Raw genomic sequence first — 12336 nt, 5'->3', positions numbered from 1 at the left:
TCTTGTAAATAAGTCTTCACTTGGGTATAAAATTACGCTCCTTATATGTAAGTCTTCAACATGTATATATAAAAATCCGCTCATTATATGTTGCTTTACTTGGATATGAAATTTACTCTTTTCTTGTTCCGTTGCTTGTAAACCTTGAACTTTTTCAACTTTCCTTGTAGATTTTGATGTCGCTCCCTTGTTAATGATGATGGTGTTTCTATGGACCCGTTGTTGTCGAGAGAGAGAATGGTGCTAACTGCAAAGCGAACTACAAGAAGGAGGCTTTCATCTATAGACGTCACCCTCATGATTGACAAAATTAGCACTCAAGAGATCAAAGAGTAGTGATTCCATTGGTGGGAGGTTGGGTAGCTCACCATTCTACCTGGAATTAACGTACGGTGACACACACTCAAAAGAAAGCTCTTTATTTATTTATAAAGAAATCTGGTCGGTGCCTCGCATAATATAAATAGGGTAGTCTCCACTAATGATTGATCAACAACTCTAATAATGCATGTCTCCTTGATCCTAATCTGCATCACTGGCATGATTAAATCCATTATTTAACACTCTAACAAGCAAGAAATCCGTACGTAGTTCCCTAACACTTCCAAGTTCAATTATGTCGGTCATAATTCTCTGTGTAAACATACCTAGAAGTATGCTAGTGACTCTAAAATCTCTAAAAGTTGGAGGTTTTATGCTAATTTTTTTTAATATGCTTAACCACTCCTCCACACTTAAACCTTAAATTATCCTCAATGTAATTAAATCGTCCTAGTAAAGTCAAGGTCGGAAATCCTAACATGATATGGAACAAGAAAAATAAATAAACGAAACAAAAAGAAAATAAAAAGTAAAAGGTAAGAAATACAAAACCTATGGGTTGCCTCCCATTAAGCGCTTGTTTTAAAGTCGACGGCCCGAATTGCCACTTGTAAGATTCACTCCCCATATAACAATCGAAAAATTTGGGGATCCACCCATAGTACCTGTTTTGCAAACAACAACTCCATACAAATGTTAACACAAGAAAATAATAGTGAAATTATCGCCCGATAGAAATTTCTCCAACACTTATTCTTGTCCACACTCGGAAGTGTATAAAGAACATAGAATTTTGGAACTTCCATGTATTCCTCTTGGCGAACCTGCATAGTGTTAGCATCAAGTGTTTCCAATGGTGGATATCTAGAAACAAAATCATCCAAAAATACTTTTGAAGCACATATATTCAAACCAATAAGAGGTAAAGGAGAAGAATCAATATGCAAAAAGTTAGACAAACCTTGCACAATCTCTTGTATTACAGAATCCTCTTCATCCTTAAGAAATTCAAGTGAATTACTTACCTCTTGTATATCATGGTCCTCTATCAAACCTTGCAACCATTCTTCGTCGTTTTCTTCCTTAACCAAAGTCTTGGCATCATTAAAATCATTGGCAAGTTCAATTGGGTCTTCCACAATATCATTCAATTCGGTTTCATTCTTAAGCATCACCTCTTCAACATCCTCGTCATCAGAATCGGGACATTCCTCTCTCATAAAATCTTCTTCGATATAAATTGAAAGATCTTCTTTTGAGGGTGTTACACCATTTATAACAATAGGAAAGTCACAACCAATCTCCTCCTTTTGAATAGGTGAAGGATCGTTATTATGATCCGGAGTTGGAATAACTTTATCCTTGTTACAATAATTTTCATAAGGTTCAAAATCATCATCGTAACCCATATAATAACGTTTTTCACGCTCCATTCTCAAAGCTCTTTTAGCTTCAAGAATTTCTTCATCCGATGCTAGGCCTTCATCAATCAATTGATAAAATCTTCTCTCAAGTTCCCTCAAACTAGGTTGCTTACACCGAGGAGATCACGCATAGATTTAGAAGCATTACTATCCTCCCCTCCTGGTGATTGTTCACTTACATACCCGTCATAAGGTTGTTGATATGTATGAGAATATCCATAAAGTATGTATCCTAAGGATGGTTGGAAGTTGACATAATATTGAGGTTGAAAACCGTATTGATTGTTGTAATATGCTTGCTCTTGTCCACCGTACATGGAAAACTGGTACCTGAAATAAAAATCCTAGAAAATAAAGTTAAAAACAAAAATAAAACGAAAATAAAAACAACTAAAGTTGCTCCCTGGCAGCGGCGCCAAAATTTGATGCCTGTCGTAACCACAACAAACTAATTAATAGTTTCCACCTAATTAACAAGTAATATAGTGTAGTCAAGTTCGTTCCCACGAGGAGCAAGAGGTTTTAGTTGTTTAGTTGTCGCAAAAGGGGGGATTGGTTTTTGATTTTAAAAACAAAAGAAAATAAACAAAGCAATTAAAAATTTAAGTTGAAATCAATAAGAAAGATTATATTAAGGAATCCTTCTTCGTTGCAAAACAGTAAATCAAGTTATGTTCTTTTCCACTTTTTATTAGTCACAGATTATCACCAACCGTAGGTAAAGCATCTAGTTCAGTGCTAAACCCCTAAATCCCTAGTATCACCGGATACAGAAGTTCTCGACTACCGGATTCTATTCACCAAACCACCTAGTAATAGCTCACTCAAGATCTAATTTAGTTAAACGCATTAAGATTTATGAACTTATTAGGGTGATATTAGTAGTTAGACTCTTAGCTCAAGGTCTACTTGCTAATGTTGTTTCCACACACAATTGCTCCACGGAATCCCTCCGCAAGGTCTCGTGTTTTCTACTTGTGTAAAGAGTCAAGAAACGATTACTTATCTCCTAACTTTCACTAGCTTTAGATCAACTAACAAATCAATTTAGTATGCATCCTAAACGACCTATCAATCAACCATGAATGTATAAACATTCCTATTAGTAAAAACAAACGATAATCATGTGAAAACTTCAAAGTAGATTTAAAACAAAACTCAAAACACGTCAAGAACTAGGAATTCATCCTTAATCAATAAAATTAGCTACTCATGCTAAGGAGTTCACACAAATAATAAAGAAAAGAGAAGTGTTGTGTGTGTAAAAGGTGTAGAAGCTTGTGTAGAGAACTTCTCTTATTTATAGGCTTCAATTTGCTTTAACTCTTCTTAGGAATATAATCCCTTTCCCTTTGTAGCTCAACTTCCAAATCCAAGTCTTTCTCAAATCTTCCATCTTCTCTTTCCAAATCCAAGCCCAATTCTTCAAACCCATGAGAGAAACTCACACAAAAATCTGTTATTTTGGTCGCCGGGAAAATCCTGGAACCACCGGAATCCGGCCTGGAAAGTCGCTGCCGACAACCTGAGATTCTTCACTACGGAGGGAATATTCCGTCATTGTTCTGTTATACTTAACTGTCAAACTACCAGTATTCTGTTAGTCAATGGTCACTGAGGAAGAGAGTCAGCTGGACTTATTCAGGTCTGAATCGTCTTAGTCACTGAGCTGGATCGGCTCATCGCCGGTACTGAGTTAAATCGCCGGAGTAGAAATCCGGGCAGAGTTTCGTATGTATTTCGACCGATTGCAAGCCAATTTCAGGCCTTTCTTCCCTTGCAAAACCTGTAGAGACCTAACATACATCTAATCAAATTGAATTCATTCACCAACAGGGCTTCAAATCATCATTAGCTCCTCCACTATTGCCATCAGCTGAAATTTCATACCAACACCATTCACAATTCCTTCCTTAACAATAACAGTACCAACACCTGCAATTGCAGCTTTGATTCTGCAGCATTTCTTGTTCTTCCTCCCTGAGTCTCTCATCAAACCCAACCTTTACAACAACACCGGCTGCATCTTTTCCTTGTTTTCGACTACCAACAGCAGCTGCTCACATTAACAACTCAAGAGACCTGTAAATCATTCCCATCATCGATTCCAACTCCATCTCCATATCAGCAGACTACACATCCACCACATCCCAATCTCTAATTCTATTACAGCACCAACTCCTCACTGCAACTGCAACCAACTCGATTCATAGCCACAAACACATCTCTTCTGATTCTCTGAGATCTTATTCTACAACTTCATGACCAAACCCATCAGCAGATACCCATTTATCAATTCTTCGAATCCCACCTATCTAACTTCAATTCAAGAACAACAGATTCATCTTCTACAGCTGCTAACCATCTCCATCATTTCGAATACAAATTCAGCCCCAAAATTCCTCCATTGATCGATTCGATCCAAACCCCATCCCTGATTCTTCTTCTTCTTCTCCAATTTCTTCTTCCAATCTAGATCCCTTTTTCTAATTCCATCCAATTTCAAACTGAGAACAATCCCCAATTTCTTCAACAGCAACACAATGATATCGAGACAAAACCCATATCTATCTCAGCTTCAATTTCTTTCTCGAATCAGCAACATCATGATTTCTCAACTATCTCTGTTCTTGATGTCCTCTCTCAATTTCGGATTCAATCTGCCTCTCTTGATTGCAACAGCAGCAACCGCTGCTTTTACTTATCTCTCTTTCAGGTAAAAATGATTGAAATGAATGAGAGGCTCTCGAGATGTAGGGTTAGGGCATAGTAGGTACTAACGGCCCACACATCTATAAGGCCTACCCAAATTGGCAACCCCTTAACCTTAACTTGATTGTATTTAGTCCTCCTTCAAACAGAGTTACCCCTTAACCTTGAATGGGCTCCAGATAATGTTCGCCCATGAGATTACAATTTTGTCCTTTTTGCTCAAATGGGGTGATTTCTTCTTCTTTTTCTCCATGCAACTCCAGAGTAGCTATAAAACTCAAAAACACGCGTAACATACATAATTTACAAGAAAGCATAGCAGAGAAAGCATAACTACTACATAGTAAATTAGGTGTTTTAGACACCTATCACGACTCTTTGTGACATAAGGTGACGACACTTTCACTTTTTTGGACAGAGAGTCTGTTTGTTTTCCACCTAGAATCGTTACTGAATAAAAAAGGGTCGTTCACAAAAAGGATCGTCATACGTTATTATATAGGGGTAACGACTCTATTATAGGGCAAAATAGTTGAATGACGACTCAAGGATACTTCAATTGACGACACTTTCAATTTTTGGGACAGAGAGGCTGTCCGTATTTCATTAAGAGTCGTTACTAATCAAAACAGGGTCGTCAATTGATTCTATTACATTGGTAATGACTCAAATCTAGGTCAGAAAATTGTAATAGTAGAATAAGAGTCGTTATCTTCTATATCATATACCCTAACAATTTTTCATAGTTTCTACATGCAGATGAAGAATAGTTAGGGTTTAAGAATTTCCCGATAATAACCCATTCACTGAAACTGAAATTCTTTGGTTCCAAAACTCAACTTCACAACCAAAAAACAAGAAAAAATCAAAACAGAAGTGGGTTTTAGTTAACTTATTTTCTAATCTAATTCTTCCCAGCTTGATTTGTTCTTGCTTTTCGGATTAACCTTGAATTTGAGTTTCTCTACGATTTTAGGGTTATCAACCTTTCGTTGCTACTCTTTCGTTCGATCCATGTTTGTAGAAGAAGTTAACCGTCGATTAAAGTTTTTCGAAACTGTTCGTGAGAGAGAGAGGGAGGGGAGGAGGAGAGTCTTCTGATTTGGTTTAGTAAAATGAATTGGGGGATTTATGTTAGGGTTAATAGGTTTTTAAGTAAAAAGGGAAAAATAATATTTTTACTACTATTTGGACTCCCCCTATGATATTTAGGTGGGCATAAATTTGGTGAGGACACTAATTATTTCTTGGGGCCCGAATTAAACGAGGATAAACAACCTTGCTAGACACTTCGAATATCTGCATAGCGAGAGAGTCCATAGGTCCGCCAGGAGAAAAATAGAGGGTGTTTTTCACCCACCATAAGAGCCACAATGATCATACCTGTCGGTAAGATCCACGAGTTCTCAATCCCGGTGAATCTAAGACTTATTCGTGTATTAACGAAGGATCCTCATTATCAAGATTAATAATATGGGCACCAAATTGTTTGGGAGTGTACCACATGCATATAGGAAAAAATATTTTTTGGTAGGAAATTGGTACACCCCCAAATAATTTGGTACCCCTATTAACATCCTTGCTCGGTATCAGCATTCACCAAAAAAAACAAAAAAAAAAAAAGAAAAAACGGTGGTGGGATGGCTTATTAACAATTGTTTATTGGTTATGTGAATTCCGCACCCCGGAGACTGTAGCGGAAGTAGGTATACATTTTCAAGACAAATAGTGAGTACACGAATAAATGCAAGTAACTTAGGAAATCACTAATGAAAATAAATGAACGTGGGAAATGCAAAGTGTAAACGAACTATTCTTCCACGTGTTTGTTGGTTGTTGAGTTCTAAAGAGACGGAAAAGAAAGAAAGCACCATAAATACCGTTGGGTCTTCAAATATAATTTTTTTCTTAAAAGAAATCCTTTTTCGTCTATCTACGAAAAAGGTGTCCTACTGTTTCCATATTTTTCTTAAACATTAACATAATTTATTCTCATTTCCGCAGCCACTAAATCTAACCAATAACAGTTTCTATACGTAATCTCTTTATTAGATCACAAGTTTTAAGTAGTTTTCTCATTAATATAGCCTCTCTGAGCTATACTTTCAAATTCCACCTTCTGATCACTCGATTAAACCCTAGGTAACAATTGATCCCTATTGTTTTAATTTAGTATATTTGGCGTAGAGTTTTTTCCATGGAGAGAAATTGCAGATGCTTTAGTGTTTTTTTGGTTAGGTATTTTTTTGTATTCGGTAATCATTTTTTTTTTGTATCATCATATGTGGCGCATGTTAAGGTTGTTATTGTTAGTTATCTGTGGATGGATTATTGGTGTAATTAGCTTTTGTTTGTTTGGGTGTAAATTCTACTGATATTTTTCTCTGACAAGATTTGGTTATCGTTTTCTTCTTTTCGAAAATAATTAATCAGTGTTTGGAGTATAAGCTTGAATATTAGTCGAGTAACAATTCTTATTAAATTGAACTTATTCAATTTTTGACCTTTTCTTGAATTGTTCTATTAAACTTGGGATTTCATCAGTGTTTTTGTTGTTGTTGTTGTTGTTGTTATATAAACTGAATTATAACTACAGCTTCATTCTGATTAAGATTTTCTCTTTGATTGATCTTTTTCATGAACACCGCTCTTTCATATGAATAGTTGGAAATTGTATTCTTTTTGATGTTGAAAACTTTGGAGTGTTGCAGACTGGAGTAGGCGAAGAAAAAAGCAATTCATGGCGGGAGGTGTAGGTTCAGGTTTGGAATGCCAGAAGATTATGGATGGGAAGGAGATTAGTGGGGTTAAAGTTACCCCTGTTCATTCTTGTTGCTTAAAAGCTATGGCTACTCAGCCTGAACTTGGTTCCAAGTGCCATTCCACAGTTGTTTCTGGGTGGTTCTCAGAACAAGTGTCATACTCTGGTCGTTATTCTCTGTTTCATACTCTGATGCATATTGTATGATACTCTTTTTGCTAATCTGATCTAATTTGGACGTTATTTTTGTTATGGTTGCAGATGGAACTCGTAAGGTTTATTACAACAATCCCATGTGGCCTGGTACGATAAATCCTTTTTTTTTTGCGAGTCACTTAAGTTTGATTTGGTTCATAATAAGGAAGCTTATGCCAGTCACAATTTTTGTAAAGCTACTTTATTTGTTTGAGTACGTGATATTACTTTTACTTTCTAATGAGAACTTTTCTATATACTTGTATCTGTAGTCTGTAAGAGGGGGTCCTCTTGTCACAATGAGTGCCAACACTGCAGTTTTAGATATCCTTCTTAGATACTGTTGGACATATTTTTTGGAATTTACCATTGGTCATTTATTGAAATGTAGTAAGAGAATATTAGCCAAAATCGAATTGACTTTTCCACCTCCTTGTATGTAATCGCATCATTTCCACTTCACAAGCACCTTTGGTTCAATCCACATTAAGAGACACAACAAATTCATTAGGGAAGATTCATACAATGAATTGTGTTTGGCAAGCCTTCTTCTGGAGAATTGTGTTCTGAAGGTTTCGATTTGGATATCCTAAAAGGCAATCTTTTAGATGATGCATTCTCATATATCTTTATGCATCTCATCCCACATCTGGTTGACATTGTTCATCATCACATGCAAATAATATATATTCTGCATTTTCTTATAGATTTGAGTCTAATTTTCATGGCTGATAATTTTTTTACCTTGAGCATTTGCAGGGGAGGCACATTCAATGAAAGTTGAAAATGTTCTGTTCGAAGGGAAGTCAGAGTATCAAGAAATTTTGGTTTTCGAGGTTGATTTTTGCTTTTTAAAGTTCAGATTGGCTTCAGAGATTTCTGCTTTCTTTCTCTCCTTGTTGCAACTTACTCTTTCCTCTATTTTTGTTGGCAGTCAGCAACATATGGAAAAGTGCTTGTGCTAGACAACATTGTTCAATTGACTGACAAAGATGAATTTGCCTACCAGGAGATGATCGTTCACCTGCCCCTATGTTCACTCCCTTCCCCCAAAAGGGTAATTTTGCCTACACATCAATTAGCCATCAATTCCTAATATTTGTGCCATCAATTAGCCATTCCCTCTACTCTCTATATTCATATAGAAGCATAATTAGGCCCTTTATAGTGCTGACTGTACACAAGTATTCCTTTAACAACACATGCATTTCTTGTCAAAGATATTTCTTTAACCAACATGCATTTCTTGTCAAAGATATTTTTCTCTAGTATGTTCTCTATATGTTTTTAGAAGCATGATTGGACTCATTGATGTGCTTGTACCCAGTAGATTCACTTTGGCCCAAGGAATTCCGTTAAAACTAGCTTACACTTTTCTGTCAAAGTAATTGCTCTCTGTATGTTCTCCTTGTTTAACTAAAAGCTTGATGTTTGACATGCTTTTCGTGCAATAATGGATGACAGGCTAGTCAAGTAAATGGGCTTCGTGAGGTAGGGAGCATGAATATATTATAAGGAAACCATTATAACGAAAAAGCTAACTCTAGTGATCATGAAGTAAAAGACAATACACAAAGTCCTTTATGATTAACTTTGATTAATAGGTGAAGAAGGTTTTCAGACACTATTATGTAAAGAAATATTTCGCAAACCCACTCCTAGTTCAATGTCTCTCATTGTTTTGCATTTATATATTTGGTGCCAGTTCTCATTTTAATTCTATATTTCATCTTATGACTATATATTTAGTCTAATGTTCAGCGCATGGTTGGAATTTCGAAGGCTGGATTTTTAGGAGATATTGTTTTTATTCTAGTATGTCTATGTGAAATTGCATCTGTGAAACGAACTGATATGCTAAACTTATGGAATTAATGCATGCAGGTCCTGGTTGTAGGTGGCGGCGATGGTGGGGTCCTTAGGGAAATAGCTCGTCATAAGTCTGTAGAGGTCATTGATATCTGTGAGATAGATAAGATGGTCATAGATGTAAGTGCAGTGCGATGCGTAATATACCTTTATCACATGATTTCTATGTTGTTTCTCGTCATTTCCACCAAGTTAATTAATTAGCTAAACCATGCATGCCAGGTGTCAAAGAAGTACTTTCCAGAATTAGCTGTTGGATTTGAGGATCCCCGCGTACAACTCCATGTCGGAGATGGTATGCTAGCTTTTGTAATTGTTTTTTGCTCTCTATTTGCCATAGTTGATGGTTGAAATTTTTGCTGAACCAAGTGATTTAAATAAGATTAATTCACCGTCACGCTTCTTTTTGCTGGCTGCTAAACCTGTAAAACTGTTGGCAACTTGGTTTCAACACTAGTTTGCAACTTGGCTACACAGAAAAACTGTTTGCAACTTGATTATGATTAGTTTGTGATTGATTTTGCGTACTGCTACAGCTACTGAGTTTTTACGAAATGCGGGCGAAGGGATCTACAATGCAGTTATTGTGGATTCGTCAGACCCTGTTGGTAGGTGCTCTTTTATCTGTCCCCATATTTCCTTTAATCTTTATCATCTTTGTAGGTTTTTTTTTAGTAGATGATGCAAAGAATCTCAACCAATATATTTTGACAGGGACAACTTGTAGAGCTAACTAATTACCAGCAAACTATTAATCTTACAAGTAAATATATTGTTTCCCTCTAGACTTAAGTTCGTTGGACCCATATCACGCATCTAAAACTGCCAAAGATATTCGCTTTTCTTATTGGTCTTTAGACCTTCAATGTTGACCAATATATAGATTGCATTTTTTTTTGCTGAATGCCACATTTGCTATTTCTTCCTTTCGATAAATTTTCATCATTATATTCGTTGAAGCTGTGCAAGTGTAAATGAAGTGAAGAAATAAGTGAAATTAAATGGGACTCTTCTTGTTCCTATACTTCGTTGTTTCAGGTCCTGCTCAGGAACTTGTTGAAAAACCATTTTTTGTGATGATAGCAAGAGCGTTACGCCCAGGTGGTGTTCTTTGTAATATGGCTGAAAGCTTATGGCTTCATACACATCTTATTGAAGACATGATGACTATTTGCCGGGAAACATTCAAGGGCTCTGTCCGTTATGCTTGGGCATCAGTTCCTACATATCCAAGGTATTGGTCCATCTTATATCCAGTCTTATCATTTATGACTTTTATATGCATCTGGAGGTCCAACTTGGCGCGGCCGTTTAAGATTTCCCTATAATTCTATAGGCTATGTAGCAAATATCAACGTTAAAATATGACTTATGAAGAGCCTTCCTACTGTAGTTTTTCTCTTAAGCTTGACATTTTTGTTAAACTACTTACAGTAATCGTCTAGAGATATGATTAATATCAATTAGTATTTTGTTTCACGCACAAATTGTTTACTACATGTATTAGGTTAAATACGAGCTTATGATGTTTGAAAAACAAAATATACGAGGAAATTAGAAATAAGAATAAAAGATAAGAGGGGAATATGAATCTTAACTTGAATTTTGTTGTTGAACTAATTGGTGTACTGTGCAATTTTAAACTTGATCTGCTATTATCGAGCCTGATTCAGTACCCAAGTTTTATGATAGCTTTGGTAAATCACCCTCCTTAGCATGGTTGCATTTGTTCATAATTACAAGAGTATGATATATGCAGTATATACTAGTAGTATTTGATGATAGTTCTCCTTTTGGGTATGCAGTGGCGCTATTGGATTTCTCTTATGCACAACTGAGGGACCACCTGTTGATTTTTTGAATCCTGTAAATCCTATTGAGAAGCTGGAATTAGCCGTCAATTATGGAAGGGATCTTATGTTCTACAACTCAGAGGTACTCTATTTGATAATAAAACCTCTATTTAATTAATATTTCAAACCATGTGCAGACCATAGAGTTCCTACTTTTATTTTTACCAAAATTTTGCAAGACCTACTCATTAGTCGTCGCATTAGAAGTTTCACGTATATTATTGCGTTGCTAGCATTTCAGTGTTTATTTGGATTGGGAGTAGTTTTTGCTCATAATGCATGGTTCATTTTTTCTCTTCTTTCTGTATTATATTCATATTCGTGTAATTTGTAATTTGTAATATGTGCTTTGATTTCAATTTTGTTTAACTGTCAACCTTATGATTGACAGATGCATTCAGCAGCGTTCGCCTTACCATCATTTTTGAAAAGGGAGGTTAGTGCTCTAAGGGATTTGTAAGTTAATGAATTACAACTGTTTGGGCAAGTTAGGTGATATTCAACGTGCCGTTTGAGCAAGTTGGGTGATATTTACGCGCAATTACTTCCCTACTTCCTTACTATATAAGGTGGTTTCTATAATTCAGTCTCTTGCGGTGTAAGACATGAAATACGATTTAAACGACTGTTTTTGTGTTAATCCTTTTGATCAAATTCTGCTCGACTTGCAGACAATCTAAACATTCCTATGCTTCCATGTTTCATATTTCTTTTTCTTCTTAATTCTCATGTATAGCCTAGTGGGCCGCACCCACCTGTGACTTGTGAGACAGATGGAACCCATTTTATACTCGGCGGTAGGGTTGAACAACGGATGCGGGTACCACCTGCGTCGAATTCATTAAAATGACGGGTTTTAGAACCGAGTGGATGCGGGTGGATCGGCGAATTTCGAATATAGTAACAAAAACACTTGCTATTAAAAGTTGGATTAAAGAGTGGATGCATGCTATGCTACTTGCCGCTACTTGGTAGCCATTCAGTACTTAAAACATAATATTAAGCCCTTAATTAAAGAAATTTAAATTTAGGTCCCAAAATATTAAAAGAAGCTCATATCTTTACGTTTTCAAATTTAAACCAGAAATTATTAAAAGAATGATGTCCCCATCACCATCTCCGACAACCACAACCATCACTACCCATAACCACCCATCGCCGCACTCAAAAGTTACACATGCATATGGTATGTGTATCCAGA

General features: G+C 36.2%; 1 protein-coding gene across 2 annotated transcripts; it reads left to right on the top strand.

Moving 5' to 3' along the window:
• Nucleotides 1–6374: 6374 nt before the first annotated feature.
• On the top strand, nt 6375–11839 carry LOC113358461 (spermine synthase-like). Of its 2 annotated transcripts, none has more exons than XM_026602047.1 (11): nt 6375–6599; nt 7169–7384; nt 7480–7521; nt 8173–8249; nt 8348–8470; nt 9298–9402; nt 9505–9577; nt 9819–9890; nt 10321–10516; nt 11088–11217; nt 11527–11839. In XM_026602047.1, exons 2-11 carry the CDS (start codon nt 7198–7200, stop codon nt 11593–11595), a joined length of 1074 nt encoding a protein of 357 aa, XP_026457832.1. In that variant the 5' UTR covers nt 6375–6599; nt 7169–7197; the 3' UTR covers nt 11596–11839. The 2 variants fall into 2 exon arrangements, with proteins under 2 accessions (XP_026457832.1, XP_026457833.1); XM_026602048.1 differs by lacking the exon at nt 6375–6599 and adding an exon at nt 6679–6695.
• The last annotated feature ends 497 nt before the right edge of the window (nt 11840–12336 follow it).

This window comes from Papaver somniferum, chromosome 3 (genome assembly GCF_003573695.1).
Source record: "Papaver somniferum cultivar HN1 chromosome 3, ASM357369v1, whole genome shotgun sequence".
NCBI classification, from domain to species: domain Eukaryota; kingdom Viridiplantae; phylum Streptophyta; class Magnoliopsida; order Ranunculales; family Papaveraceae; genus Papaver; species Papaver somniferum.
Note: the sequence above shows the minus strand (reverse complement) of the source record. Positions and strands in the feature narration are given on the sequence as shown.

Excerpts from the sequence above, each read along its gene's own strand:
- LOC113358461 (XM_026602047.1), top strand. The coding sequence starts at position 7,198 with ATGGCGGGAGGTGTAGGTTCAGGTTTGGAATGCCAGAAGATTATGGAT. Across the intron at positions 7,385-7,479 it reads AGAACAAGTGTCATACTCTG|ATGGAACTCGTAAGGTTTAT; the intron begins GTCGTTATTCTC and ends TTATGGTTGCAG. Across the intron at positions 8,471-9,297 it reads CACTCCCTTCCCCCAAAAGG|GTCCTGGTTGTAGGTGGCGG; the intron begins GTAATTTTGCCT and ends TAATGCATGCAG.